This window comes from Aspergillus steynii (genome assembly GCF_002849105.1).
Source record: "Aspergillus steynii IBT 23096 chromosome Unknown P170scaffold_7, whole genome shotgun sequence".
Taxonomy (NCBI): Eukaryota; Fungi; Ascomycota; class Eurotiomycetes; order Eurotiales; family Aspergillaceae; genus Aspergillus; species Aspergillus steynii.
This window is the reverse complement of record NW_020194404.1, coordinates 2,623,961-2,647,656: the sequence shown is the minus strand read 5'-3', so window position 1 is coordinate 2,647,656 and position 23,696 is coordinate 2,623,961. Positions and strand designations below refer to the sequence as shown.

At 50.0% G+C, this 23,696-nt stretch overlaps 10 protein-coding genes across 10 annotated transcripts; 5 read left to right on the top strand and 5 right to left on the bottom strand.

Moving 5' to 3' along the window:
• Positions 1–4,817: 4,817 nt before the first annotated feature.
• Positions 4,818–5,716, bottom strand: P170DRAFT_262873 (uncharacterized protein). The gene has a single exon (XM_024843094.1). The coding sequence runs from the start codon at positions 5,622–5,624 to the stop codon at positions 5,028–5,030; it is 597 nt and encodes a 198-aa protein (XP_024701515.1). The 5' UTR covers positions 5,625–5,716; the 3' UTR covers positions 4,818–5,027.
• P170DRAFT_479129 (pectate lyase) lies at positions 5,669–6,531 on the top strand (the record flags this gene model as incomplete). Its single annotated transcript, XM_024853633.1, has 3 exons — positions 5,669–6,008; positions 6,069–6,151; positions 6,214–6,531. 3 exons carry the CDS (start codon positions 5,669–5,671, stop codon positions 6,529–6,531), a joined length of 741 nt encoding a protein of 246 aa, XP_024701514.1.
• A 1,668-nt stretch (positions 6,532–8,199) lies between these two features.
• P170DRAFT_479128 (arylsulfotransferase family protein) lies at positions 8,200–9,789 on the top strand (the record flags this gene model as incomplete). Its single annotated transcript, XM_024853632.1, has 2 exons — positions 8,200–9,027; positions 9,094–9,789. 2 exons carry the CDS (start codon positions 8,200–8,202, stop codon positions 9,787–9,789), a joined length of 1,524 nt encoding a protein of 507 aa, XP_024701513.1.
• Positions 9,790–10,049: 260 nt separating this feature from the next.
• On the bottom strand, positions 10,050–11,625 carry P170DRAFT_365101 (MFS general substrate transporter; the record flags this gene model as incomplete). Its single annotated transcript, XM_024844684.1, has 2 exons — positions 10,050–11,285; positions 11,338–11,625. 2 exons carry the CDS (start codon positions 11,623–11,625, stop codon positions 10,050–10,052), a joined length of 1,524 nt encoding a protein of 507 aa, XP_024701512.1.
• Positions 11,626–12,535: 910 nt separating this feature from the next.
• P170DRAFT_439865 (salicylate hydroxylase) lies at positions 12,536–14,147 on the bottom strand. Its single transcript, XM_024849932.1, has 2 exons — positions 13,250–14,147; positions 12,536–13,182 (listed from the first exon to the last, which is right to left on the bottom strand). Exons 1-2 carry the CDS (start codon positions 14,087–14,089, stop codon positions 12,730–12,732), a joined length of 1,293 nt encoding a protein of 430 aa, XP_024701511.1. The 5' UTR covers positions 14,090–14,147; the 3' UTR covers positions 12,536–12,729.
• Positions 14,148–15,930: 1,783 nt separating this feature from the next.
• P170DRAFT_467317 (oxidase ustYa family protein) lies at positions 15,931–17,163 on the top strand. The gene is made up of 5 exons (XM_024852474.1): positions 15,931–16,270; positions 16,325–16,438; positions 16,508–16,623; positions 16,693–16,783; positions 16,840–17,163. The coding sequence occupies exons 1-5, from the start codon at positions 16,039–16,041 to the stop codon at positions 17,034–17,036; spliced, it is 750 nt and encodes a 249-aa protein (XP_024701510.1). The 5' UTR covers positions 15,931–16,038; the 3' UTR covers positions 17,037–17,163.
• On the bottom strand, positions 16,955–18,254 carry P170DRAFT_467316 (oxidase ustYa family protein). The gene is made up of 5 exons (XM_024852473.1): positions 17,947–18,254; positions 17,737–17,856; positions 17,565–17,683; positions 17,433–17,511; positions 16,955–17,378 (listed from the first exon to the last, which is right to left on the bottom strand). The coding sequence occupies exons 1-5, from the start codon at positions 18,194–18,196 to the stop codon at positions 17,149–17,151; spliced, it is 798 nt and encodes a 265-aa protein (XP_024701509.1). The 5' UTR covers positions 18,197–18,254; the 3' UTR covers positions 16,955–17,148.
• Positions 18,255–18,760: 506 nt separating this feature from the next.
• On the top strand, positions 18,761–20,630 carry P170DRAFT_512753 (uncharacterized protein). The gene is made up of 8 exons (XM_024855018.1): positions 18,761–19,131; positions 19,190–19,226; positions 19,290–19,363; positions 19,428–19,515; positions 19,581–19,819; positions 19,875–19,942; positions 20,010–20,125; positions 20,208–20,630. Exons 1-8 carry the CDS (start codon positions 18,985–18,987, stop codon positions 20,543–20,545), a joined length of 1,107 nt encoding a protein of 368 aa, XP_024701508.1. The 5' UTR covers positions 18,761–18,984; the 3' UTR covers positions 20,546–20,630.
• A 98-nt stretch (positions 20,631–20,728) lies between these two features.
• Positions 20,729–23,210, bottom strand: sit1 (putative siderochrome-iron transporter Sit1). Its single transcript, XM_024849931.1, has 12 exons — positions 22,865–23,210; positions 22,730–22,813; positions 22,608–22,683; positions 22,497–22,561; positions 22,335–22,439; positions 22,196–22,289; positions 21,821–22,143; positions 21,715–21,772; positions 21,575–21,668; positions 21,336–21,523; positions 21,227–21,286; positions 20,729–21,168 (listed from the first exon to the last, which is right to left on the bottom strand). Exons 1-12 carry the CDS (start codon positions 23,078–23,080, stop codon positions 20,816–20,818), a joined length of 1,716 nt encoding a protein of 571 aa, XP_024701507.1. The 5' UTR covers positions 23,081–23,210; the 3' UTR covers positions 20,729–20,815.
• Positions 23,211–23,226: 16 nt separating this feature from the next.
• Positions 23,227–23,524, top strand: P170DRAFT_262678 (uncharacterized protein). The gene has a single exon (XM_024843092.1). It carries the CDS (start codon positions 23,301–23,303, stop codon positions 23,457–23,459), a length of 159 nt encoding a protein of 52 aa, XP_024701506.1. The 5' UTR covers positions 23,227–23,300; the 3' UTR covers positions 23,460–23,524.
• Positions 23,525–23,696: the final 172 nt, after the last annotated feature.

Sequence of the window (23,696 nt, the reverse complement as noted above, 5' to 3'; positions counted from 1 at the left end):
GCAATCATTAGGAGCGACCGATTAGCGCAAACATAGCTTTCCGTTCCAGCCCCTGCTTCAAGGAGAAGCTGTACCATCTGATGTTCATTGCGCTGCACAGCGTAATAAAGAGCGGTTTTATTATCACAGTTTGAGAGGTTAATGCTCTGGCAGCGCTCCAGAAGCCATGACACCACCTCAATCGACTGGTATTGGGCGGCATATATTAACGGTGTGTTGCCATCGTTATCTTGCGTGTCTATATTCGAGGTCCGGTCCAGCAGCAGGCGAATCATCTCTTTGCTCCCGTTTTCAAGAGCGAAGGATAACGCTGTACGGCCATATGTGCTCTGGACCTCAAAGTCATTTGTGCGAGCCAGCAGCATGTGAAATATTCTCTCGTGTTTGACTGAACTCGCAGCCATTAGTGGTGTTATAGCATCGCTCGTATCGCTCCTTTGCCTTGCCAGCGTCGTTGGATCAACTCCATGGTCCAGCAGCTGTTGCACAATGTCCGGATAATTTTCCCTTGCAGCGTAAAAAAGCAACTTTGGCGTTTGATGCGCGGCCATGTTAACAACGCCGGCATCCAATAGAGCCTGCACTATCTCTTCGCCCTTTTTCCCTTCCATGGCTTCTATTAAGAGATCCCCTCCACGCGCGGCTACATCATGGGCGCCGTTTGTGATCAGCCGGAGAGCCATATCGGAACACCCATACTTGCTCATCGCTCTGAACAACGGGCTCTCACCCTTATTATCAGTCGCATTTATGTCCGCCCCGTGTTCGGCCAGGGCTTCGTATATCTCTGCGTCGTAATCATACGCCAGGAGATGCATCGGGGTGCGTGCATAGCCGTCGCGGGCCGTTGCGTCCGCACCCCGGGAGAGCAACCGCCGAATAGACTTAAGCATTTTCATTCCGGTCATCAGGTGCAACTTCGTAGAACCATGTCCACAGTCTCCGCGCCCAATATGCCGGTACAGCGATTTCTTCACAAGGTCATTCTCCAGGGACAAAAGCGCATTGGGCACCAGCTCCGTCCAGTCTTTTGGCGATGCCATTTCATCGCTTTCGTGGAACAACACTTCGACCATGTCGGGGTCTGCTCGGAGTTTTTTCAGGTGCCGGTTTACCTTCGAAATGTCGGTCCCGCCATCGAGTAGTATCTTGGCGAGCCCTGAAAAGCCCTTTTCGCCGTCCCGCTGCGGCGGCAAACTGATGTCGGGGCTCACGCCATGATAAATCAAAGTGTAAAAAGTCTCCACGTTTTCATTTTCAATCGCCAGTAGTAAAGCCTTGTTCCCGGTGTCACCGGTCAGAGATTCCCCAATACAGTACTTTATCACATTCCGGAGAGTCCCGAGGTTTCCCGACTTCGCTGCCCAGAGAAGTGTGGAAGGCTGGTCGCCATGCGGGTGGTCTGACCCTTTCATATACAGTGACCCTGTCAATATGGCACATGTTTGGCGACATGCTTGAACCAGCGCGTTCAAGTTGGCGATTGATAGATACTCTGCAACCTCGAAAATCAGTTCTGTCGGCAGGGCTAAGAAATGGGAAACCCTCTGGTGAGTAGGGTCTGTCATTTTTTCAGGAGGCTTGGAATGTGCCCAGTTGCGCAACAAGTAGGTTCTGGAAGATGGTTGATGAGCGGCAGCCTTGGAGATCAGGGACGATCGAGGTCAGGTAGATCTGGTCTTATCCAGAATAGGGGACGTTGGCAATTTCAAACTTCCAAGCCACCTGTTGTATTTCGGGAATTCCAATTTCAATAGTTGATGTCTTGACAACTGTTATACAATGCACGGTCCAACCCAACTTCTTCGAGGGCAAGCAACATGGAATAAAGGCCCACAGCGAAGACCAATCATCGTACATAGGTGTACCTGATGAATTCGGATTCCATACCTGGGGCTTTTCCCTCATGAAAGCATTCCAAATTCCATGGAATTTGACATTCGACATATGTAATTCGCACCGCTAATCCTTGATCATCACGAGAAAAGAGGCTAGTTATGTGCGAGACAGCAATTATGCAAATCAACCACGAGCCCTTCTCTTCTTGGAGAGCCAAATATTGACTTCACTTGAACTTTCTAGCAGAGGCTAAAGAAATAGAGAGGCAGCAGACGCGCCGCCATGTTTTGGACACGCGGGGTTGTTTGTTGTGTTTGTTGTGTTTGTCAACATTGCCAAGCCCCTGTATCGGGTTTAGCGCGTTCCCGGGTTGTTGCTTCTTGGCGTCTCCGGATCTCTTCATCTTCGTCCATTCATCAAGAATCGGATGGATGTCATCTACAATGTATTTGATTCAATTGAACGCTTTTTATTCCTAGAGCAAGAACTGTCATAATGACAGTTACGACTCGAGACTACCATATCTTCCCTTGTGGTGGTTCAATGATGAACCTCACGGATGCGCAATATATATTATTACGGTATGGCGCTGCATGACATGTCGGCACTGACAATCACCGTCAATTGACAGACTCCTTAAGCAAGGGAAATCATTCTTGACTGGGAGTCGAGGAATAAAAACGAACCTAATACCATGGTATTATAATACAGATAATAAACCAGTTGAAAAACTATCGACACACGCAAGGACCGGACTCCAGGAACTGATCGAGTAAACGATGATCGGTTTGTCCAAAATCATGCAATCTCATCCCATGAAATAGCTATGATTGCCTCCTAAATATCTGATAGACGGAAATAAAATCACCGAACCAGGACTTCTGCCATGAATGTGGGGTCACCCAGTTCTACGCGTGCCGATCATGCTGCAGACAACGGAAAGAACGAAGGCCATTACGAGGACAAACTCGGGAAATGCGATCTCGGTGAAATCTTATTGAAGTCTACCTTTGAGGGAATTGAGTACAGTCTGACGGAATCTGCATAGGATAGGCGATCCCTGCCGGAGGACCTGAATCAATTAATGATGCTGAGCAATTGGACAAGCCTTTCGAGAATGCGGGAAGATAAATTCCCAGAACGCCACCTGCAACGAGAAGACGATGCTGAGAACAACGGGAATAAATTAATCCTTATGGAAAGTCTTCTGACGAAAGACGGTGGGGAACAGACATTCCTCACTGGCGCAGAAGCTCTATCGGATATCAGAACATGTCCACGGCTTGGGTGATAGGCGGCAACTATATGAAATTTGACTGGGATAGGTCGTTCGATGAGAAGGTTCAAGTAATTGTTATCCGATTCTGTAAAGACACCGTTCATCTGAAGTCAGCCCTGGCACGACTTTACCACCGGGAGTCGAACTCGCCAAGTTGGCTTCATGCTCTCACCATAGCGAATAACACAACCTCTGTCTTCAAGGGAACAAGACTTCTACAGAGTCAGACGTGGTGAGTAGCGTGGATATTTGTTGACAGAAAGTCACGCTCCTTAGGATGCTGTCAATTCTCAATAACAGTCTGTGTGACTGGATCAATGTGAAGAGTACATCAGCTAACGAAAATGGGCGGCGCGGGTAAACGAAGAACGTGGACAAAAAGAGCATGCCCCTGACCATGCCATACCACAAGAAATATGGATGGGGCGGACAGTATCTACAGCTCATACATCACATTCAGTAACCTGGTTGTGGATAACGGCAGCGACAGCATTAGCGTGAAAGCAAAATCCACAATATCCTGATCACAAACTCCACCACCTACTGTGGTCTGGGCATTGCCGTAGGAAGCATCGGCCGGTACACGGATGTCTTAAAGACAGTGGAGCAGATTCGAGTCGAGAACAACGGTTACGACAGTACTTTGCATGCGTTATATTTTAAGACTTAGACCGGAAAGGAAGAGAGCTATCCACCCAATGGCAAAGAAGGCGTTCTTGGCTGCACGTATTCAGATTCCATCGTGTCGAGACACATTCCATATCGAACTGACACCTGACCAAACAGATGTCATCGACCTGTCATGCTCTAACTTGACATCCCAAGACCTCAGGGGCTCTGCGTTTTCCGCACCTTGGTTTCGGACATAGCCGGGTAACTCTTTGTCCAAACTCGAGATAAACGACATTACCGGAAATGGATTTTAGGAAAAGCTGAAAAAGCCAGTGTAGCGAGCTATCAGTGTAGCGCTATCAGGCCTTGCAAAAATATTGCACTGGATGAAGTGGATCTTGTGCTAGAACCGAACAGAACAAGGCAACGGGCTACCTCTGTGGCAACATGATTGGGTTAACCGCCTTCGACTGCGCCAAAGGCTTGGGAGGGATCAAGCGCCACAGGGGAATGTTGAACATTCGAGCCTCGCTCGCACTTTCCCTTCGACGAGGTCCCTCAGATATGACAGAGTATGCATCCACAAGTTTGTTCACAATGATATTGAAACGTCGACGCGGTACTTGGCACTCCTTGGTCCAAATTACTTCGCATTCGGAGTTAGTTCGCCTGATCCTGAATCACTCCTCGCATTTCTTCCTGGTCTGATTGCAGTAAGCACTGGTCGGCGAATTATCCAGCCACTAACCTTTTGTGTGGCACGAGTGGGTTCCAACGGCCATAACTTGTCCACTGGAACTGCTCGGTGCAACACCTGCTCGAAGCCGGAATCCGGACACAGGCCTAACCGAAGGGACGCGTCGATCATTATGGGTCAGCAGTTCGATATCCTCCAATCGTACGATGGAGTTATATTGAGTCTCGCAGAGACATTTTGAGAACAAAAAAAAAAGTGAAAAATTCAAGGGGTGAGATGAGTGGAATATGCTATCTGAGAGATAATAGTATTTTTGTTGGCTAATTGACTCATACAGCACCGTGATGTTTATAATCGACAAGAGAACGGCATCTCGAGCGCAACAAACCGGTGAGAATGGTAGAGTGCCGGCCTGGACCGGAAGGTTTCCATAGATCTTCGATCTTGGCATTGTCGGACGAGTGTGCTGCGCCACGATTCCCACGCTAACAAGGCACTTGTGCAGGGGCGCGGCGGCAAACCCTTCAACTGGCAGATGCACATCGCATACTTGGTCAAGGCGAGATTATCACGGAACCAGAAACCCATCAAGGCCATCAATCAGGATGCCGGCTCTCGACTTTCGGCGACGATCCTATCTCCATTTATCGCGGCGGACTCTACGTGAAGAGAAGCAAGCCCTAACGATGCCAAGAACGCCATGGAAAAAAAAGCAGAAAATGTGGACCGCGGACGATGGGGCCTAACGACACAGGAGAATTTCCTAACACCGTAATAGTTACGGAGGTATGGACCCGGCACATAGCTTATTATATTGGCTTGGAGGCTAGCGCTCGGTCTCGTCCATCCAGCACCACTGATCAACCCCGCGAAATCCCCGATTCGGAAGCCTTGGGTCAATTTCGGGAGATTGAAGTCTTCTGGCCGTTTCACGTTAATGTCAGGGTTACCGCGTCGGGTAAGGCCCGGAGAGACATATTGAAACATGCCAAGAGCCTCAATTGGATTTCCGCCAGAGGGTACGGAGGAACACCCGACAGAGTCGGTGAGAAGGTCTCGTCGATGGTGGTCAGCAGTCCCTATAAAGATGGCTGGTGATCCCGAGGGAATCGAGAGAAAATCATCTACCACACAATCTTTCTTCTTTGTCACTACACTCTGCGAGTGAAGCTTTCTTTTTACGGTTCTGGAAACCATATTTATTGAACTCAACCCCCATCAACCCATCCAATACCGCAACAATGGTCCAGAAGGCTGTCCTCCTCTCTCTCCTGGCCTCCACGGCCCTCGGTGCCCTCAACAAGCGCTACACCTTCCCTCTGCCCGAGTCCAAGGGAACCGAGACCTTCGAAGAGACCTACGAGATCGGCGAGGGTGAGGTCTACGATGGAGGCATGAAGACCTTCGGCCGTGGTGTCGAATGTACCGGCCAGGACGAGGGTGATGACAGCGATGCTGTCTTCTCCATCCTTGAGGGCGGTACCCTCAAGAACGCCATTATCGGTGCCGACCAGATCGAGGGTGTCCACTGCCAGGGTGCTTGCACCATCGAGAACGTCTGGTGGGAGGCTGTCTGCGAGGGTATGGTCAACTCCTATTTACAAAACTCCCGAGCTCGTTACTAACCTCGCTGCACAATAGACGCTCTCTCCCTGAAGAAGGGTTCCGGCCCTTACAAGATCATCGGCGGTGGTGCCCAGGGTGCCGAGGACAAGGTCATCCAGGTAAGCAGCCGTTCCTCATCAATTCCCCCAGATCTCAACACCACTAATCCCTCCAACAATAGCACAACGCCGAGGGTGAGGTCTCCATTGACGGCTTCACCGTCTACGACTTCGGCAAGCTCTTCCGCTCCTGCGGCAACTGCAAGTCCATGGCCGAGCGCTCCGTGACCATCTCCAACGTCAAGGCCATCTCCGGCAAGCTTCTGGCCGGTGTCAACGAGAACTTCGGCGACAAGGCCACCATCACCGACACCTGCGCCACCGACGTCAAGGAGATCTGCACCTCCTACGAGGGCAACGAGAACGGCGACGAGCCCGAGGAGATCGGCAGCGGCCCCAGCGAGTCCTGCGTCTACACCGAGACTCTCCCTGAGTGCTAAGCGCTTCGTCTTTACGCCGAGGTGTTTGGATACTGAGAGTGGTTGGGCTGTGGAACTGTTAGCTAGGCTGCTTTTTCGGTGACCGGTTGTTTATTTGGATGTCGCTCCTTTTGATATAGGGGTTTAACATTCTTTAGTATTATTGATAGTGTATTATTGAACAATAAAAGCAAGGCTTATTAGCTTTGAAGGGAGCTTGTGGAAATGTACTCCGTAGCGACTGCGCGACATTGGCTAATCTAGACCGATCAAGGATAGTTTAGATGTCTTGATTCTGTTGCTGGTCTTGTGGACGAGAGCGCGGTTTGCTGATAGTCTTGTAACACTCTTGATTTACTTGGGGGATACCGAGGACTGAATAAATCCTTGAGCGAGTGGATAGATGTGCAGGCATTTCGCATATCAGATGAATGCTACAGTCTATTTCCGTTTAGGCACCCATCACAAAAGCAGGTTGTATCCTTCTTTCGCAGGATGTGACATCGAGTATTTTGAGTACATCGGTGCCTGTGAAGTACCACCTCCACCCGGCGCCGATTCAATCTCCAAGTGCTACGTGGCACCGGACCATGGCCGCAGGACGCTTCCCGATCCGATATCGAGTTCCCTCAGTTCAACTTCACCTCGCGAATGTATGTGGCAGACGGCAGATGTATTGTCAATGGCTCCTCTGTCCCATCTAGTTACTGAATCGGGCTCGGTTAATATCAGGTCGGGAGTTCAGTTAGCGTATAGCGCACAGTTATGCCCGATTCGAGCCCCATGGTAGCGGTAGTAGATGGAGACATACTCAGTGCTGGCCAGCATCCTGGGCACTCCAGCGCCGCCGTAACACCTCTTGAGAAAGGACTTTATGGAATACTTAGATAAGGGGAACGCAGAAGGGGTAGGAGGCGCCTCGAGGGCGCGGTAGACACGCGGCAGGAGTGTGGCAGCTACTTTTTGCTTGTTTTAGTTGTGTTTTGCTTTTTGATTGCGTACTGCGATCATAGGCGTACGTCTACAAGATTCTGCTTTGCCGGAGAAGTGCCCACATAGCCTGTTGCTACAATGGATAGGCTTTATCGGGTTAATAGAATTTTGATTGATTGATGACCAGAACGAGAACCTGGTGCTGGATGTAGTCAGAATTGTCGCAGTGACAGCTTACAGGCGGATGTATATAACCGTATGTTTCTCTGTTCGGCTACACCGCTTGGAAATGTTGTTGGGACTTGTCTCTGAGAGCCCTTGACGGTCTGATGCAAGGGGCGGATGGGATATTGGAGACTCCACCACCGACCCAGCATGTATTGCATGACGGTAGTCGGATGTTACCCACTACATCATTCAGATCCTCATAATTTAGCAAATACAAAACCCCCTTGCGTGATATCCTTGATAGGAGCTGATGCCCATCTCAAAGCTCCATGCAAGCCGCGAAGCAAGGTGTGGATACTGCAAATAATATCCGGTCGGGGTTGTCCGCATGTCAATGAATCCCAGGGGTCAATTCGCCTGGAAACCTCTGGTTTCTGGAGCCACCTCTCGCGCTATTGTCATTTGGACAAGCTGCAGACACCCATTCTCCCATTATGGCCGAGGAATCGCGCGTATATATATCCGATCCATTTATCCTCGTCATATATACGGCTCTGTCGAGCTCGATATTCCATGCCGACTTTCAAAATGCAGGCAGCACTGCACATTGCAAGTCTTCTTCTCTTTTGGGCTACTACAGTTGCTTCTGCATCTGACGCGGAGGAAGCATGGCCTGCCCAGATATACAAATCCTCGAGTGCGAGACCGCCAGTCATGAACATGACGAAATCAGGCCAGACATCATCAGGCTATCTGTTTCTTACTCCGGAAAACAGCACCACGCACGCCGAAAGCAGTTTCATCTTTGATGATCACACCCTCATCTGGGAAGGGCCCCCGGGCAACATCACCAATTTCTTCCCTCAGACGCTACATGGTCAGCAGGTTCTGTCATACTGGAACGGAGCCACAGGCGAGGGAGGCTGGGGCTTTGGATCAATCCACCTCCTCAACGCGTCCTACGATGAGATATACAAGATCACTCTGGCCGGGAATGAAACATGGGTCTCGCCGCTATTAGCAGAGTTTCCGTCGTATATCGGTAAACACGAGGCTTTCATTACGGAGAAAGGGACGATCCTGGTGACGGCAATCAATGCGACTCGGAGAGATTTGCGGCCATTCGGTGGGCCGGCAGATGGTTGGATACAGGACAGCCTGTTCTATGAGATAGATGTCAAAACAAACGAGATCCTTTTTCGATGGAGCGGTGCGGAGCATACAGACATGATTGATCCTCGTGATTCGTCCCGTTTGCTGGCTGGGAATCGAGACGGCCGTACCCAGGGAACGCCATGGGATTATATGCATATCAACTCAATATTCCCATTGGGAGATGACTACCTGGTGTCCTTCAAATGCATGAACACCATATTCCTCGTTCAATCGGATGGTTCAGTTCGGTGGAGATTGAACGTGAGTTTCCGCCTGTGATCCTTCCCCCGGGACGCCCTTTAGCTGATCACACTCACACAACATCAGGGGCTGACAGGAGGAGACTTTACACTCGGGCCTCGAACGAATTTCATTTCACAACATAACGTTCGGGTGTACGAGCATCGCTTCATAGGAGACCATGAGATTCTCAGCATTTCCATGCATAACAATGGCGTAACCTGCAACAAAACGAGCATCTTTCCCAGCAACGGACTCCTTCTTGATGTAGATGTTACATCCATGCAGGTGACGCTGAATCGCAGGTTATACAATCCAAATGACCCAGTGTATTCCACCGCTCGAGGAAACTGTCAAATGCTTCCGGACAACCATGTTCTCGTCGGCCATGGTATCGTTGCCAAACTTGAGGAGTACGATGAAAAGGGCAACCTTGTTTTAGATGCTCGGTTTGGCTTCTCACCTACAGACGGAAACTACGCTGCTATGCGATCAGCGTGGGTAGGAACACCGCGTACCAGTCCCCAGGCGGTGGCCTGTCGATGGTCGCTAGATCGGACGCGTCTGTACGTTAGCTGGAATGGGGCCACGGACATTGAGGAATGGGAGGTCTGGACAGGAGATGTTGAGGATGGCCTGCAATATAGGACCCATGTTAAGAAGACTGGATTCGAAACCGCCGCTATCATTGATGGAACGCCGTTGTACGTCGCCGTACGCGCCGTCGGAGGTACGAATCATGGAAAGAGCTCAACTGCTGTGGAGGTGAATGAAGTCTGCTGAGAGCGTAGAGTGTTCTAAGAACGCGCTTACTGTGGTATATCGTTAGCTAAGTTTACTCCGTTACACAGGAAATAGTCATGGTCTTTCTTTCATAGTAGTATTGTATAGTATAAAGCAGGATAGATCTGCAATATTTCACTGTCGCTACAGGTTCTGCCTTCATGTGCCGTCTCCATATTTTTATTCGCGGGCTGTTGTTCAGCTTAAACATAATTGAATTCATTCTGAATAAAGGTTCAGCCATATCTCACTTAGAAACACTATTCTGTGCTGTGGCGTTGCCTGCGCCACTTGTTCCCGAAAATATACACCGTCCACAGCAGCGGACTCGATCCAGCAAATATAAATGCAAGTATGTTGCCGGCCCATCCAACCCCCGTGCGGTTGATCAGCGGCATCCCAGCGGCACTTGTCCCAGCGCCTAACATACACCGAAAGAAGTTTGCTGCCGCCGATGCAGACGCTGGCTGGCCGGGATGGAAGTCAACGATCAACGTGGTCAGTGTGCTGGTAATTCCAGCCAGAGCATGGGCGATGCAGAACAGCATAACTAACGAGGCCGCAACGGTCACTTCGTACTCCAACACCCAGCCGTAAGCAACGACGAAAATCGAAGCCATGTACGCAAAAGGGAACGCAACCTGGAGTCTGGCTTTCTCCAGCGGAAAGTCCACCAGGTCGTATTTCTTCAGGCCACTCGCAAAGATGCCAAAACCGAGCCGACGTGCGAGACGTCGAAAGTTCCAATCGGTCAATGGCCCGGCCGTCCAACGCGCGGCAAAGCTGCCTCCGCCATATGCCAAATAGCACAGCCCGATCTGCAAATTATTATAGCGGTAGTGCCTCCCCAACTCAAATGGCAGTGTTGTGGTGATGGAGATGTACCCAGAATACATAATAGCGCTGAAGCATATGGTAGCGGCAGTCTCCTTTTGCCGCATGAGCTTTAGGGTGTTCCAAGGGCCCGGTTTTGCTTTGAAGCTGGTTAAAGTGTCATATTGAGGCGAGGCTGGACGAGAAGCTCGAGATACGAGTTGGGAGACGGGTCGGTTCCATTTGGGAGGAAGTATGCTCCCATTCCCAACTACGGCCCGACAGGTCTCTGGCAACAAGATAAGCACAGCAGTGAGTATCGTGAAGGCGAATATTGCAAGAGCCCAAAGGGTGCTGCGCCAACCGAAGAACTGGATCAGGACTCCCCCGACAGCGGGACCGAGTGCCGGTCCAACTGTTGCTCCGAGTATAGTGTAGGCCATATATTTCCCCCGTTCAGCGCCGGAGGCCACATCGGCTGTGATTGCTGACCCCACGATGGCGATGCTGCTACTGAAGATACTTTGAAACGATCGGAGGACAAGCAACCCGGCAAAGGTGGGTTGCAAGGCGATGGCAACATTGGTGTCAATATAAAGGAATAAGCTGACAATAAGAGTCCAGCGTCGGCCTTTTTGGTCGGACAGCCCGCCCGTTACAAGCGGGGCGATACCTTGGCAGATCTTTATTTCTCTGATTAGAGAGAGACTTCAGGCACAGGTCTTGGGATGATACCTTGAAGGAGGTCATCGTCAGATTGATCATATTTGTGGAAACACGGAGGTCGCTCGCCACGGCTTCTATTCCGGGATAGTAGATGCTGGCAGACATGGGAGAAACAAAGGTAGCTAGAGAGGCAATTGCAATCGCGATGAGCTTCTGTCTGTACGGCAATGCGCTATAGCTTGCCTCTGCGGTCTGGTCCTCGGGCGCGGCATTCCTCACCGGGCTTGACTCAAGCTGCTTTGTCGCACTCTCCGTTGGGGTTATATCGGTCAGTTGTGAGGCATTGTCACCGGCCATTTGGTGATTTGTGAGGATCGAGGTGACCAAATGTCCTTTCCTAGTCGTTGTCAATTGGCTTGGCCGAGCTCATCAGATATGGAGTCATCTCGTTTCCTCGATGTAGATTACATCATTTTAGTCTTCTCCCTGATGGCTGGGACAAGTGGCATTTTTTCCCTCGCCTTGTATTAGGTGACTACCACTTGCAAAGTGCTGGAACATTTTCCGCGGGCTCCATTACCTAGGGGTCTATCAGTCATATTCTAATGCATGAATTATTGCATGATTGATCGGAGCTAGGGTGACAGTGGGGCATACCGCCTTCTATACTACTGGATAATACAGGTCAACGGAATTCCTCGGTCAATGTCGCAATATAAGCCCTTACTGATTTAGCATTGAGGAAGCTTCCAAATCATGATCGATCGTGTTCAACGGACCCCGCCGAAGATATCAAGAATTATAGAGATTCACCGCGCTGGCCAAGGCCCCTACACCGCAATGCAAGGGGGGTTTCTTGTGTGCGATTTTGGATATCGAAATCGTCGTACATGATGCATCAACTAGAATGGGATAAATCGGAGGTGGCAATTTAGACAAGGGAGTTAAGGCGGCAGGGGCATTCCACTCCAATGCAAGGAAGGATGTATTGCACTTTGCGGAGTACTTGATTTGAGACTTAATAATATATGGCAGTTTGATCCCACCCATGATCCCTAAGTCTCTAAAGCTGAGCTTCTTTGAAGATGGCCATTGGAAACTCACGTATAATTGGGGGGCTATAATTCATAAGACGTCTTTCCTAAAGCAGCGAAGAAAAGCAATAACAACGAAAATATTAATTCAGTAAGAGGGCAAGCCTATTGCAAGTATGCAATTAAGTATACACATTTAATGGTACAGGACTATTCGTTCGTGAATACTATCAAACTTATTGTTGATTTCTTTTCAGTGTTTTACGGCGTTTTTAACAAAGTTATTGTAGTGTCCTTTCTGAACGAGTTCCTACCTGGTTTCGAATTGAGAAAGAAATGGACCTCGTCCTGGAAGGCTTGTTCTTATGGTCGAGGGTTACGTTAATGCTCGCTTGGCGTCAGTACGCGCTACATCTTCGACTCCATCTCAATGCTCTGTCTGTGCTTCCAACTCCCTTGCTAACAACTCCAATGCCTCATCGCGATGCTTCTCATTGTCAAAGCCCACAATAAAGCCCCATCTCGGCAACATATTTGCCTTCATCTTCTCATAATCCAGACCAAACTCTTCATTCAATCCTAAAGCAATCTGCCCCGTACCTCGACTCGACTCGACGATTCGCTGCGTGCGCGGACGCCGCACCTTATCGTAGACTCCTAACGCCGTGCGCGCGTCGGAAACAGATTTCGCGCGGCCTAATAGAGCAGATAGGATCAGGGTGTCTTCGATGGACATACCACCGCCAGAGGCTTGCCAGGGGGTCGTGGCGTGCGCAGCGTCACCCATGATACAGATGGAGCCGGAGTCAGAGACGTACGTGCGCGCAGGCGGATGATCCCAGAGATACATGGCTGGTTGCTCGGGTTGGTCGCAAAGCAACTAGGGTTACGTTAACTTCCACATGCCACACTCACCGAGAAATCGAGGGAAAGGATGATAGTCATACCTCATTAACCGCCTTGACTAAATGCGGCGGGAAACCCTCGAATAGCTTCTTAATCTCATCTGCGCCGACAGTTCGATGCCGACGACCCGACCCCTCCGTGTCCTTCTCATGCGCCGCAACGACAAACTGCACCAGCTGTCCATCATTCAGCAAATTATGCATGATCCACGCCCCGTTGCCTATCCACATATACTCGCGCGCATTCTCGAAATCGACAGGCCCCGAACCAAGGCTCGCCTGTGCGAGGGCATACGGCTTGAGGGCCATGATGCACCAAGCGCCAGTATTACGAGGCGACGCAGCAGGATCATCTTCACCCAGAAGAATCTTCCGCACAGTACTCCTGATCCCATCAGCCCCGATTAGAATATCGCAGTTATGCGTCGACCCGTCCGCAAACCGCAGCGTCAGCGAGCCATCGGAGTTCGTATCAAACCGCTCCAGCTGCTTAGAAGCATGCATGCGCTCCGGACTCACGTCCGCCAACAATTCATGCAGAAATGCCGCGCGGTGCACAATGCTAGTCACTCTTTGTCGACCATCTGTCTCGTCGACTTCGGCGAACATCTCCCCCGCGCTAGGGCCCTGCGCGAGCATGAACCGCACTCCGCGCATGGGAACGGCCCCGGCGCGCTGGAGACATTGCCCGATAGACGGGCCGATCAGGTCTAGTGCTTCGAGAGCGTTACTGGCGACGCCGATAGCCATTCCGGCTTCTTTAAATGCCGGGGCGGATTCGAAGATGTGCGCGTCGAGGTGCTCGTGCGGACGGAGAGCGTGCAGGAGCGATGCGCCCGCTAGGCCACCGCCTAGGATGGCGATTCTGATAGGAGTAGACATGTGGAGTATTTGCAAACAATCTGTATGCTACATCTCCCTCTTACGTGCTCGAGAATAGAGGTAGGCTTTATGAGTTGTTCGCGGGAGTCTCGGAAGACCGATGGGCTGAGGCCCCGCGCTAAGGATCGTGTTTCTTTGTTTACCGGAAGAAGACGGAGTGGGCTATTCAGCCTGGCTGGATGCTGACTGCATGACTCGTAAGTATGTCAGACACGAGGGGCTCTGATCATCTGGCTCGTTATCTGTAAATGACAAGATCGGCGTTCACTTGTCTGCGGTTATTCCTGGGGGAAGCCGGGGCTGGTTCAGTCTCCAAAGATTTCATGCGATTGGAGAGCCATGTTCAGGTGGGCTTTATCGAATTATTGATTGCTTGTAAGGGACTTCCCGATCGTAAGGCAATGAAGCCATGACATTTCAATGCGGTATAGATGAATGCTCAGAACAGAATTTTGGAGCCTTGGTCGATACAAGGATTCGATGTAATTTGCTGATGCAGAGGCATTCATCTATTTCACGGAAATTGGCATGAAGATATTGAAATTATTCGACTTATCGGCTTCACTGATGAGTAACTATACACTACCACAAATTCCATCCATTCCATACGAATCAAGCTCGTGACATCCCAAACCCTAAAACACTGCCCCGGCCATGTCCTGCTCCATCACTCCTCAGAACAACAAATCTATCCAGTCCATAGCCAGTCTCAATTTATTTCTTGAAGCCGTAGTCAGGATCGAATTCGGTGCTCCCATCGCGGCGCTCGACTATTGTTGAGATTCTTGGTTAGCTGGTTGCAGATGCGATGAGGGGCCTGCGTTGTCTGGCCTACCTGGAGACATCGGTGTAGCAGCTGCCAGAGCAGTGAGTAATCCCACGATTAGGAGAGCGTACTTCATGTTGAACTGGGCGCTGGCTGTGGGATGTGTTGCAAAATGAGGTTCCGATGGAATATAAATGGGATAGGATAAATGCAGGATGAATCGCAGATAGGACAGTCTGATCAAACGGTCTTCAATCTGCGACAGTTTCCAGTACTGTCAGATTGGATAATCTGAACCTCAAATACCACCCACTACCCCAGCACATCAACAGCACCAGGCACACATCGTCGGCGCTTCACGGGGTACACTTGCCGGTCACTCATGCTCTCCAACCAAGATCATGCAACCTCAGAACATCCAGACCCCCATGCCCCTCAGCAAGAGCAATCCGATAGCAACAAACACCGATATCGACTGCGTCATGGAGGATGAATAAGCCGGGACTGGGTCCTTTCCGAACGATTGCCGATCACATTGCAGACGCCGCACTTCCCGAGTCAGGGAAGATCGTCGATGTTTGCCTCTCGGCCCAGCGAAACGAGGCGTTCAAAGGGATCATTAACCATTCCAGTAACAGACCTTGCCGCCGCTCGTGACGGAAGTGACATCCCCTGCGTCGGGGCGCAGTCAGCACACCCTCCTTTCGTTCTAATTGCTTCATGCGTGATCCGTGTTTGTACAACGTAACAGCCGGTAGATGGCTACTAAGTACGGGCTACCGTCTGCTGTCCAACAGAAAGCAAGGGACTTTCAGCTGGATGCAGCTGGTCTGCCACCAAGGCTTTACAGAGCCCCGTCGCCTCGCTCTTCGGGATCCACAGGTGGAACTGGCGCGTGCTTCTTGATCCAGCCTGCTAGCTTGGGCGCCCCGTGCGGGGTCAATGGTGGGTGTGGATTTCGATAGTCTGATCCCTGTTAGCGCAGATCAGCCGTCGGCCGAGATATCCAATAATAGTATAATATTCGACCAACAGCTTGGCCTGTCTATTTTCTTGTGGTGGGGTCATTCGTATTCCACTGTGGGCTTAGTTTTGACGGTGTTCAAGGCTGGATCGTATTATAGTCACAGGAAAATATCCGCCTTGTTGTCGAGAACGGTTCAATTGTACTAAAGACAGCATCATGTTGACCGAAGAACAGAAGCCGTTTCTAGATAGAACAAACGAAGATGAGAGCGTCAGAGGCTCCCATGTGCCATGTTCATACAAGACGCGGAATAGAGTACTGGTTATCTCGGTCATTTCGAATGCGGTTCTTTTACCGATTTGTTTACTTTTAAGCGCAATCCTTCTATCCATCTCGCGATTGAATACACACAGTGATAGATATCATGGGGAGGTCGAGGAACCATACTGTAAGATCCTCTTCTCAAATTCAAGCCAATTTCAAAGTTTTGACAATGTTTCAGCGCCGGCCAACGAGATCATTGAATACGAATATCGATCCATGATGAAAAACGACACTCGATTCAGAGGTCACCCTGGGCCAGAGTGGAAGCAATACTTCAGCGAATTAATGTCTGGTAAGTCAACTACAAATCGATTCTGTCCTAGGAAGGTCTGTTGTATACTAACAACATATTCCTCTCTAGGAACACTATTCCGCATCTCCGATGAAGAATTGGCACTGTCCGGCAGCGACTCTATTCCGTTAGAAGGAGACGGGTACGCAGCAGGTCTGGGAGTCGCACATAGCTTGCATTGTGTGGTATGACCCTTTTAATCTTCCCTTTTTCTTTTTTGATGGATCGCTTGAATTCATTTGAGTCGTCAACAGAAAAAAATCAAAGAGTTCATCTACCACAAAGACATCTACCCAGGAATGGACGAAACCAGCGGAGAATTCTTATATCTCCAAGATCATGCAGGTCAGTCATAGACCTTCCCATATATTCTCTTATATCTACTGACTTTTTGACTCTAGATCACTGCCTCGACTTCCTCCGCCAGGGTAGCCTATGCAATCTAGATTACTCCCTGTATACCGTCTACTGGGGCGCACGCAGACAGGACATTCCAACACACAACGTACCGAAGGTGCAGAAATGCGTTAATTGGGATAAACTGCATAAGTGGATGGAGGGGAGGGCTGCAAGTACCGATGAGTTAATAGGGCCGTGAAGGGAATTTTGCTTCGAGCTTTCGTCATTAACAATGCAGAACACTTCAGACATTACTGTCGTTATTCTGCGTTGTACCATAACCATCAGCCCTGTAGAAAGCTCTTCAAAACTCATAATAAATCATCATCTCCCTCCCTCACTAAGCTATCCGTAAGCGCATCCGGCCCATCAAACTCAACTGCCCTGTCAATCGCCCAATCCTGAATCTTCTTCCAATTAGTGCATTTCCGCGTCCCCGTTCGATTACCATGAATCTCCGTCGGGCTTTTCCAATAGTACGTATTGACCGTGATATCTGCATTGCACAGAATCCCTTCACGTAGTACTTCGAGACAATGATCTGTAGTATTCAGCATAACCCGACGAAATAAAGAGGAAAAAAAAGCAAGCTTACCCCAATGGCCCGGCTCAAAGGCGTGCAGGTCTTGAAGTTCGGGATAGTAGTCTGGATATTGGTATTGGTAGATACGTTTCTGCGATTATCAGCTTACTGGCCTGGTATGTTGTACCGGTCATGAACACATACCACGCAATGTAGCATATGAATCGACTCCAAATATCCGAGGTATCCACTCCCGTCTTTCAATTTGATGGAGGTTTTGTTCATCTTTTGTAGCTCCTCTTCGGATAGCTTGACCATACCACCTGGACATAGAGTTCAGTGTCTCGCTTAGATTCAGAGCTGGAAATTGAGTTACCTCTGAGCAGATCGGACCACGCTCGGTCAGTTTCAGGACTGGGCCCTCCGGCAAAGGGGTTGTTGGGAGGCGCAAAGGTCATTTCTTCGACCGTGTACTGGAGTGATGACTGCGCGGGTGCTATACTTAAGTCAATGGTGATTCGCAGAGCACATGTAAATATTTCTTTTGTGTATTGCGTTTTTCGACAATGCATGAGGGCTAACTTACTATATACCTGCAGCCCATCATTAACATTCCTGGTCTTCATTTTCTTCGCACAGGTTAAGTTCCAGCTGAAGAAGGCAATATTCCCAGCGAGGAGGATCATCTGAAGAATAAAGAGCATGCGATGCGACTTGAGAAATTGGAATTGCGAAGAGTCATTTTTACGCCGTGAGCCAGCCAGAGCTTCAGAGTCAGCATCGTCTTCCTCGCTGGCCAGAAATGGCCTCTTCTCTCGGTCTTCAGTCGTAGTCATTTCGTAATAACTAACCCAAGTATCATGAACAGAGTGAAAGGCAACAAAAATAGGATCCACGGTCGCAGGCACACATTTAGTCAAGCAAACAGTTCTCAGCCTACAGAGCACCAGTCCTTAACAAATTAGCGCTTACTCCCCGCCACCAACTGCATGTTTCTGATTTGGTCGCATGAATTACTAGTTGTGTGCGTGACATAATTGCTTTACCTTATCCCTCTCCCTCTCTCCGTCACGAGTCATGAGCACCTTGCAGATCGGGCTGATTGATCGGCACCAGCACTCTCTCCTTCCGTCACTCAACCCGCTATTGCTTCTACTCCGTAAGATCTCGGAGGCATGCTGGGATGCATTAGCCCGCACTGCAACCCCATGTCAGCACAATCTGCCAGCCACTCACGATAATGTCTCGTCGGGCCCCGATCCAGGTATGTGGCGATCAACGGAGTGGAGCACAGAGTACGAAGAACATACCGCTCTTGCTTTTTCCTGTCAGCATGGCGTAGAAAGAACGAGGAATTCAAGGTTCTTGTTTGGCACTGTGTTGCCTCGGTCCTTTCAGCCCGACGGATGATAACAGCTTTTGAGAAACTCCCGCAGTGGATTTTGATTCTGCCCGCCCCCAACGGCAAACATTATCTTCTGCAGGACGGTAATCGATCTAGAAAAGGAATGGACGCTGCCTTGTGTAGGGTCGCGTCTTTTAGATAATACAATGGGCTTGACGATTCTGCATGTTATCGATCGGGACTTTCTCGTCACCAGTATAGGCGATACGTGGACCTACAATGACATACGTTAATAAGGAAAGCGTCACTACGATTGGGATCATCTTTCCTATTCTTGTTGTCGTGTCTTTGGGAATTCGGGCATTGGGATGGCGGCGAAATTCGCGTGTTCTTGGGGTCGATGACTTTCTCATCGTGCCTGCTGCTGTTAGTGAGCTCTTTACAGGGAACACTCGCTGTCTTCTGACGATGTCTGCACTGATAGGTTCTCACGATAGCAGCCGGTGTGGCGATGGTTATCGGTTAGAAGCAATTCTTGGATCCCTGCAACCATGAGATATCGTGCTAACTGTGATCTGCTTTAGGAGCGCAAATGGACATCGTTGGAGGACACTCGAGTCTAGGAATTACACCGCCCAAGCAGCGCCAAGTTGGAAAGGTCTTTCCTACCTTCAACAATCCTCATATTTGCGACAAATACTGAGCCAAGCCCGCGCTTCTAGTTCGAATATGCCTTCTGGATCGGCCACGTCCTCGCCATCGGCCTGATCAAACTCGCCCTCCTCTTCCTCTTCCGGCGCATCTTCAAAGGTGCGTTCTTCCGGTCTTAGACCCCATAAAACAAACGTTAGCATAACAGAATTCCGAGCAAACAGGCAGCGCATACCAAACACCCTTCGACTACGCCAACTGGACTCTCATCGTCCTCGTCACCTTATGGACCGTGGTCTTCCTATTCATTCAGATCTTCGCATGCGGTGCGGACCCGTCCCGCGGGTGGGCCAGCCTGGAGTCGCTGCGAAGTAAATGCGTCGATACGTTTGCGATGCAGACTGGGTGTGCGGTGTTCAGTTGGGTGATGGATTTGGCGATTTTAATTGAGCCGCTGTTCATGGTTCTTGTCTCTCTTTCTACGATCGCAACTTCAAAAACTGATATGCCTGGACTAGATCGCTCCGTTGAAAATGAGCTTCCGAAAGAAACTCCAGGTTTCGCTGGTCTTCTTCTGCAGTATCTTGTCAGTATCATCCACGCGCCTATACAATGATCATTCGCTCAAAAGGAAAACCACTAACCCACCCCAGCGCCGTCATAGCAGGCCTCCTCCGAATGATCGGCTGGATCCAAATAGTAATGCAAGGGACGCAGAACCCAACCACAAAGATCCTATCCACGGTGCTCCCATCAATCGATCAAGAAGGTATGCCCTTACATGCATACTCACCCACTCTGTGCCTTTCTGGCTATCCTCATTCTAACTCCACACTAACCAAACCCCAAAGGAATCGTCTCGATAATCCTCTTCTGGACATACGTCGAAATCGGCGTCGGATTCCAAGTCGCCTGTCTGCCTCCCTGCGCACGTCATCTGGATAAACTCTCGTTCGCGCGCGTCCTCGATAAAATGGGCTCTTGGCCGTCTGCGCTTACTTTGCTCTCGAGCGGGAGGAGAGGTAGAGGGTCGAGGAATCATACCTCCGGTTCGGGGTCGCAGGGACATGCGCCGAGCTTGGGGTATGCGGTTCAAAGCTTTAAGGGTGGGAAGGGATCCAGAGGGTCGAGGTCTGAGGATGAGATTGAGTTGTATGGGGTTTCGACGCCGGTGGGTGGTCGAGGATAGGGATTTTCTTTCAGACTTTTGGGGGTTTTTTGGTCTTTAAATGTTTTGCTTGCGGTTAAGGACTGAATCAGTGGATGTAATGTTTAAGGGGTTAAAATATGTTCCATTAATGTATTGAACGATATTATGTATACACTTTTTCTACTGACCTAGTGGAAGATAACGAATCGAAATAAAACCCTCCTTCCCAGCTGCGCCCGAATAACATTTAATTTCAATTTCGATACTATCGCATCTCTCTGCGTGAACCATTAAATCCTAAAAGGAATATCAATTCTCCCTCTCCGCGTCCGGTAGACTCTGCTCCTTCGTGAGCTTCGGGTTGCGAATACACAACGAAAACGCGATCAACGGCACCGTCAAACAGATACCCGTGATGCAAAGTAAACGCTGAGTATGCCGATACGCCAAAACGACGGCGTCGCGTTGCTCAGTCCCCACAGGGTTCGCTGCGACGAAGGTGAATGGGTCGCCGAAGATTGTAGTGGCAAGGGTGGCGTCGCCGAGTTGCGAGATGAGTTCCTTCTCGAGGGTTTGACGCCAAATGGCGCCGGCGATTGTGTTGCCGATTGCGCTGCCGATGTTGTAAGTTGCGAGGTAGAGGCCTGTTACGACAGCGAGGTCTGTATTAAGGGGTTAGTGATTGGGTTTGGTTGAGGTTTGCGAGGAAGGGGTAGTTACGGTTGTGTTTGGTTGCGGCTTGAATACTGGCTTGAGCTGGGTAGGGGAAGAGACCGCCCGCTGGGTTTTGTCAGTATATGGTCATAGTTTAAAGACTCGGAGGTCTTACCGATACCGAGAAGGATTTGACCTCCGATAATGCCTGAGTGACTCGAGCCGCTGGATCCGCCGCGGAAATGGATGAGAATTCCATATGCAACCATGAAAAGACAGGTTCCTGCAACGATGAACGGTTTCAACTGTTTTACTTTGAGCACCACGAAACCGCAGATACATCCGGTGATGACAGAGGCGAAACTGGAAGATGTTAGATTTCTATAGTCAGATTCGAAACAGGGGCTGACAGACCTGTAGAGCGAAGTGATACGCGTGGCACTCGTGACGGTCTCATCAAAGCTGACGATCAAGACTGTGTACAGGAATTCTCCCTGGATAACCCACGCTAATGGATGTTAGTGGTGGCCAGTGATTCATCGCAGCAAACCTACCTAAGTTGAGCATCATTGCGATTCCAAGAGCGCCCCACACGGCTCGATCTTTCAGCAACTACACAATGTCAGCAGAGGCTTTCCGACAACATCATCATGCACTCACTCTAAACGGGACCATCGGATATTTGCAAGTCTTCTCCCAGTACACCCAAGGGGGAATACAGCAAATACCAATGATGAGAGGCGCGAGAATCTTGGCCGTCTTCCATTGGTCGGAAGAGCCACTAGCAAGAGTGAACGGGGTCAGAATCAAAGCCAAGATGGCAATCAGCAGTATCATTCCGACCACATCCAGATACCAAAACAGTTCCGCGCAGAACTTTTGAAAGCCGAGGACCTGGATCGTGCTCCGGTATGCCGCCGGATTGTGTCTCTTGGCCTTCCAGTGTCCCCAGAACAGAGTAGCGAACAGAGGAATCGTGCAAACTAAAGTTCTCGTCAGATAAACCCAGACATCGTGACAAAGAGCCGACCATACCCGGGAAAATGATGGCGAACATGCCGATGCCCCATTGCCATGTCGTGACGTTCAGAACGGAGGATGTCACGTTTCCACTAATCCATGTATTGATCTAGATGTGTGAGCTGACGCATCGCGGCAGAGTCGGAATGCTTACGATAAACGGTGTCGCAGGGATATAAGAGAAGAGCAGTCGCGAGCGAAGGGAGGTGACATCGCCGATGAGGACTTCAACGAGGAGCAAACTACCGGTGTAGCCGATCTATGAAAGAGGCTGTCAGTAGGAATCTATAGAGCAAGGTTCAGTACCACAACTCACTTGATACAGCACTGCGCCGCCACAAAATGTAGCCATATTGGTTGCAGCGGCTTCGACCACCGTTCCTGGAGACGTCAGATCGACCCCACGCAATCCGATAACCACACCTACCCAGAGTATAGGTCACTACGCAGAATAGAATCAGCTCCACGCGACCAAACACATCGGCGATTTTGGCAGCAGTTGGCTATTCACGTTAGACACAGCTGGCACGGAATTATCGAATCGCATACCTGCGCGGCGACGGCAATAACGGATCGCAAAACATTGATCGTGGCGAGCAAACTATGAGAACCAAACCCAGCAGTCGCCAGAGGCTTGGGAAGTCAGTTCGTGTCGCACTCAGCAGCGATAGAAGCTAATCACACCTGATATGTGTATCGAACTGTGCCATCTAGACCATAAACGTAGGCCATCAGGAAGATCCCAAAGAACAGGAAAATGCGATCGACGAGGCGGAATTGCGACGAAATGACCTCGATGCGCTTGACACCGGAATGGCCGGTAATGGAGTCCTCATCGGAGTCCGAAGCCACGACATCGCGAGGATATTTGTCCTCCGGGGGAGGGATAGTCGACGACATTGCGACGGGCACAGAAATCTGAACGAAGAAAAACGGGACAGGGATCACAGCAGAGAAAAAAAGAGGAAGAATTTTTTAATTTAAATCTCACCCAACCGCCGGGGCAAGAAAAAAAAAAAAAAAAAAAAAAAAAAAAAAGACAAGACAAGAGATCAGGCGGTGATGTCTTGGCCAAGGCGGCGCCATGAAATTCATCAAATTCATCTTATCTGATTAACAGATGCTCCAACCCTCACGGGCAGGCTTCGGAGGAAAACGTAAGGGAAACATTCCACGGTGGATCACGCAGCCAACCAACATTCTCGAAACCCTGCGAACCAGCAAATCAAGCCAGGGGAAGGGTGGGCCGAGGTCGGACGATCCTCGTATTCATCGCTGATGGGCGGACAGACCGTGGCCAGATGTCGTCTAGCGGGTGCCAATCTCTAGGCATCGAGGGGCGAGGGAAATTTGTCCGCTCCGGGTGACAGCGACATTGTGGTACACAGCAGCCGTTGCTCCAAGTCAGGCTAGTCGAAATTCCTCGCAATTCCAATAACACGCCACTGGTTCCTTGGATGTCTCGGCGAGACGTTCCTTCGGTGAACCCGATAAGCTGGATGCACGCGAGATAAAT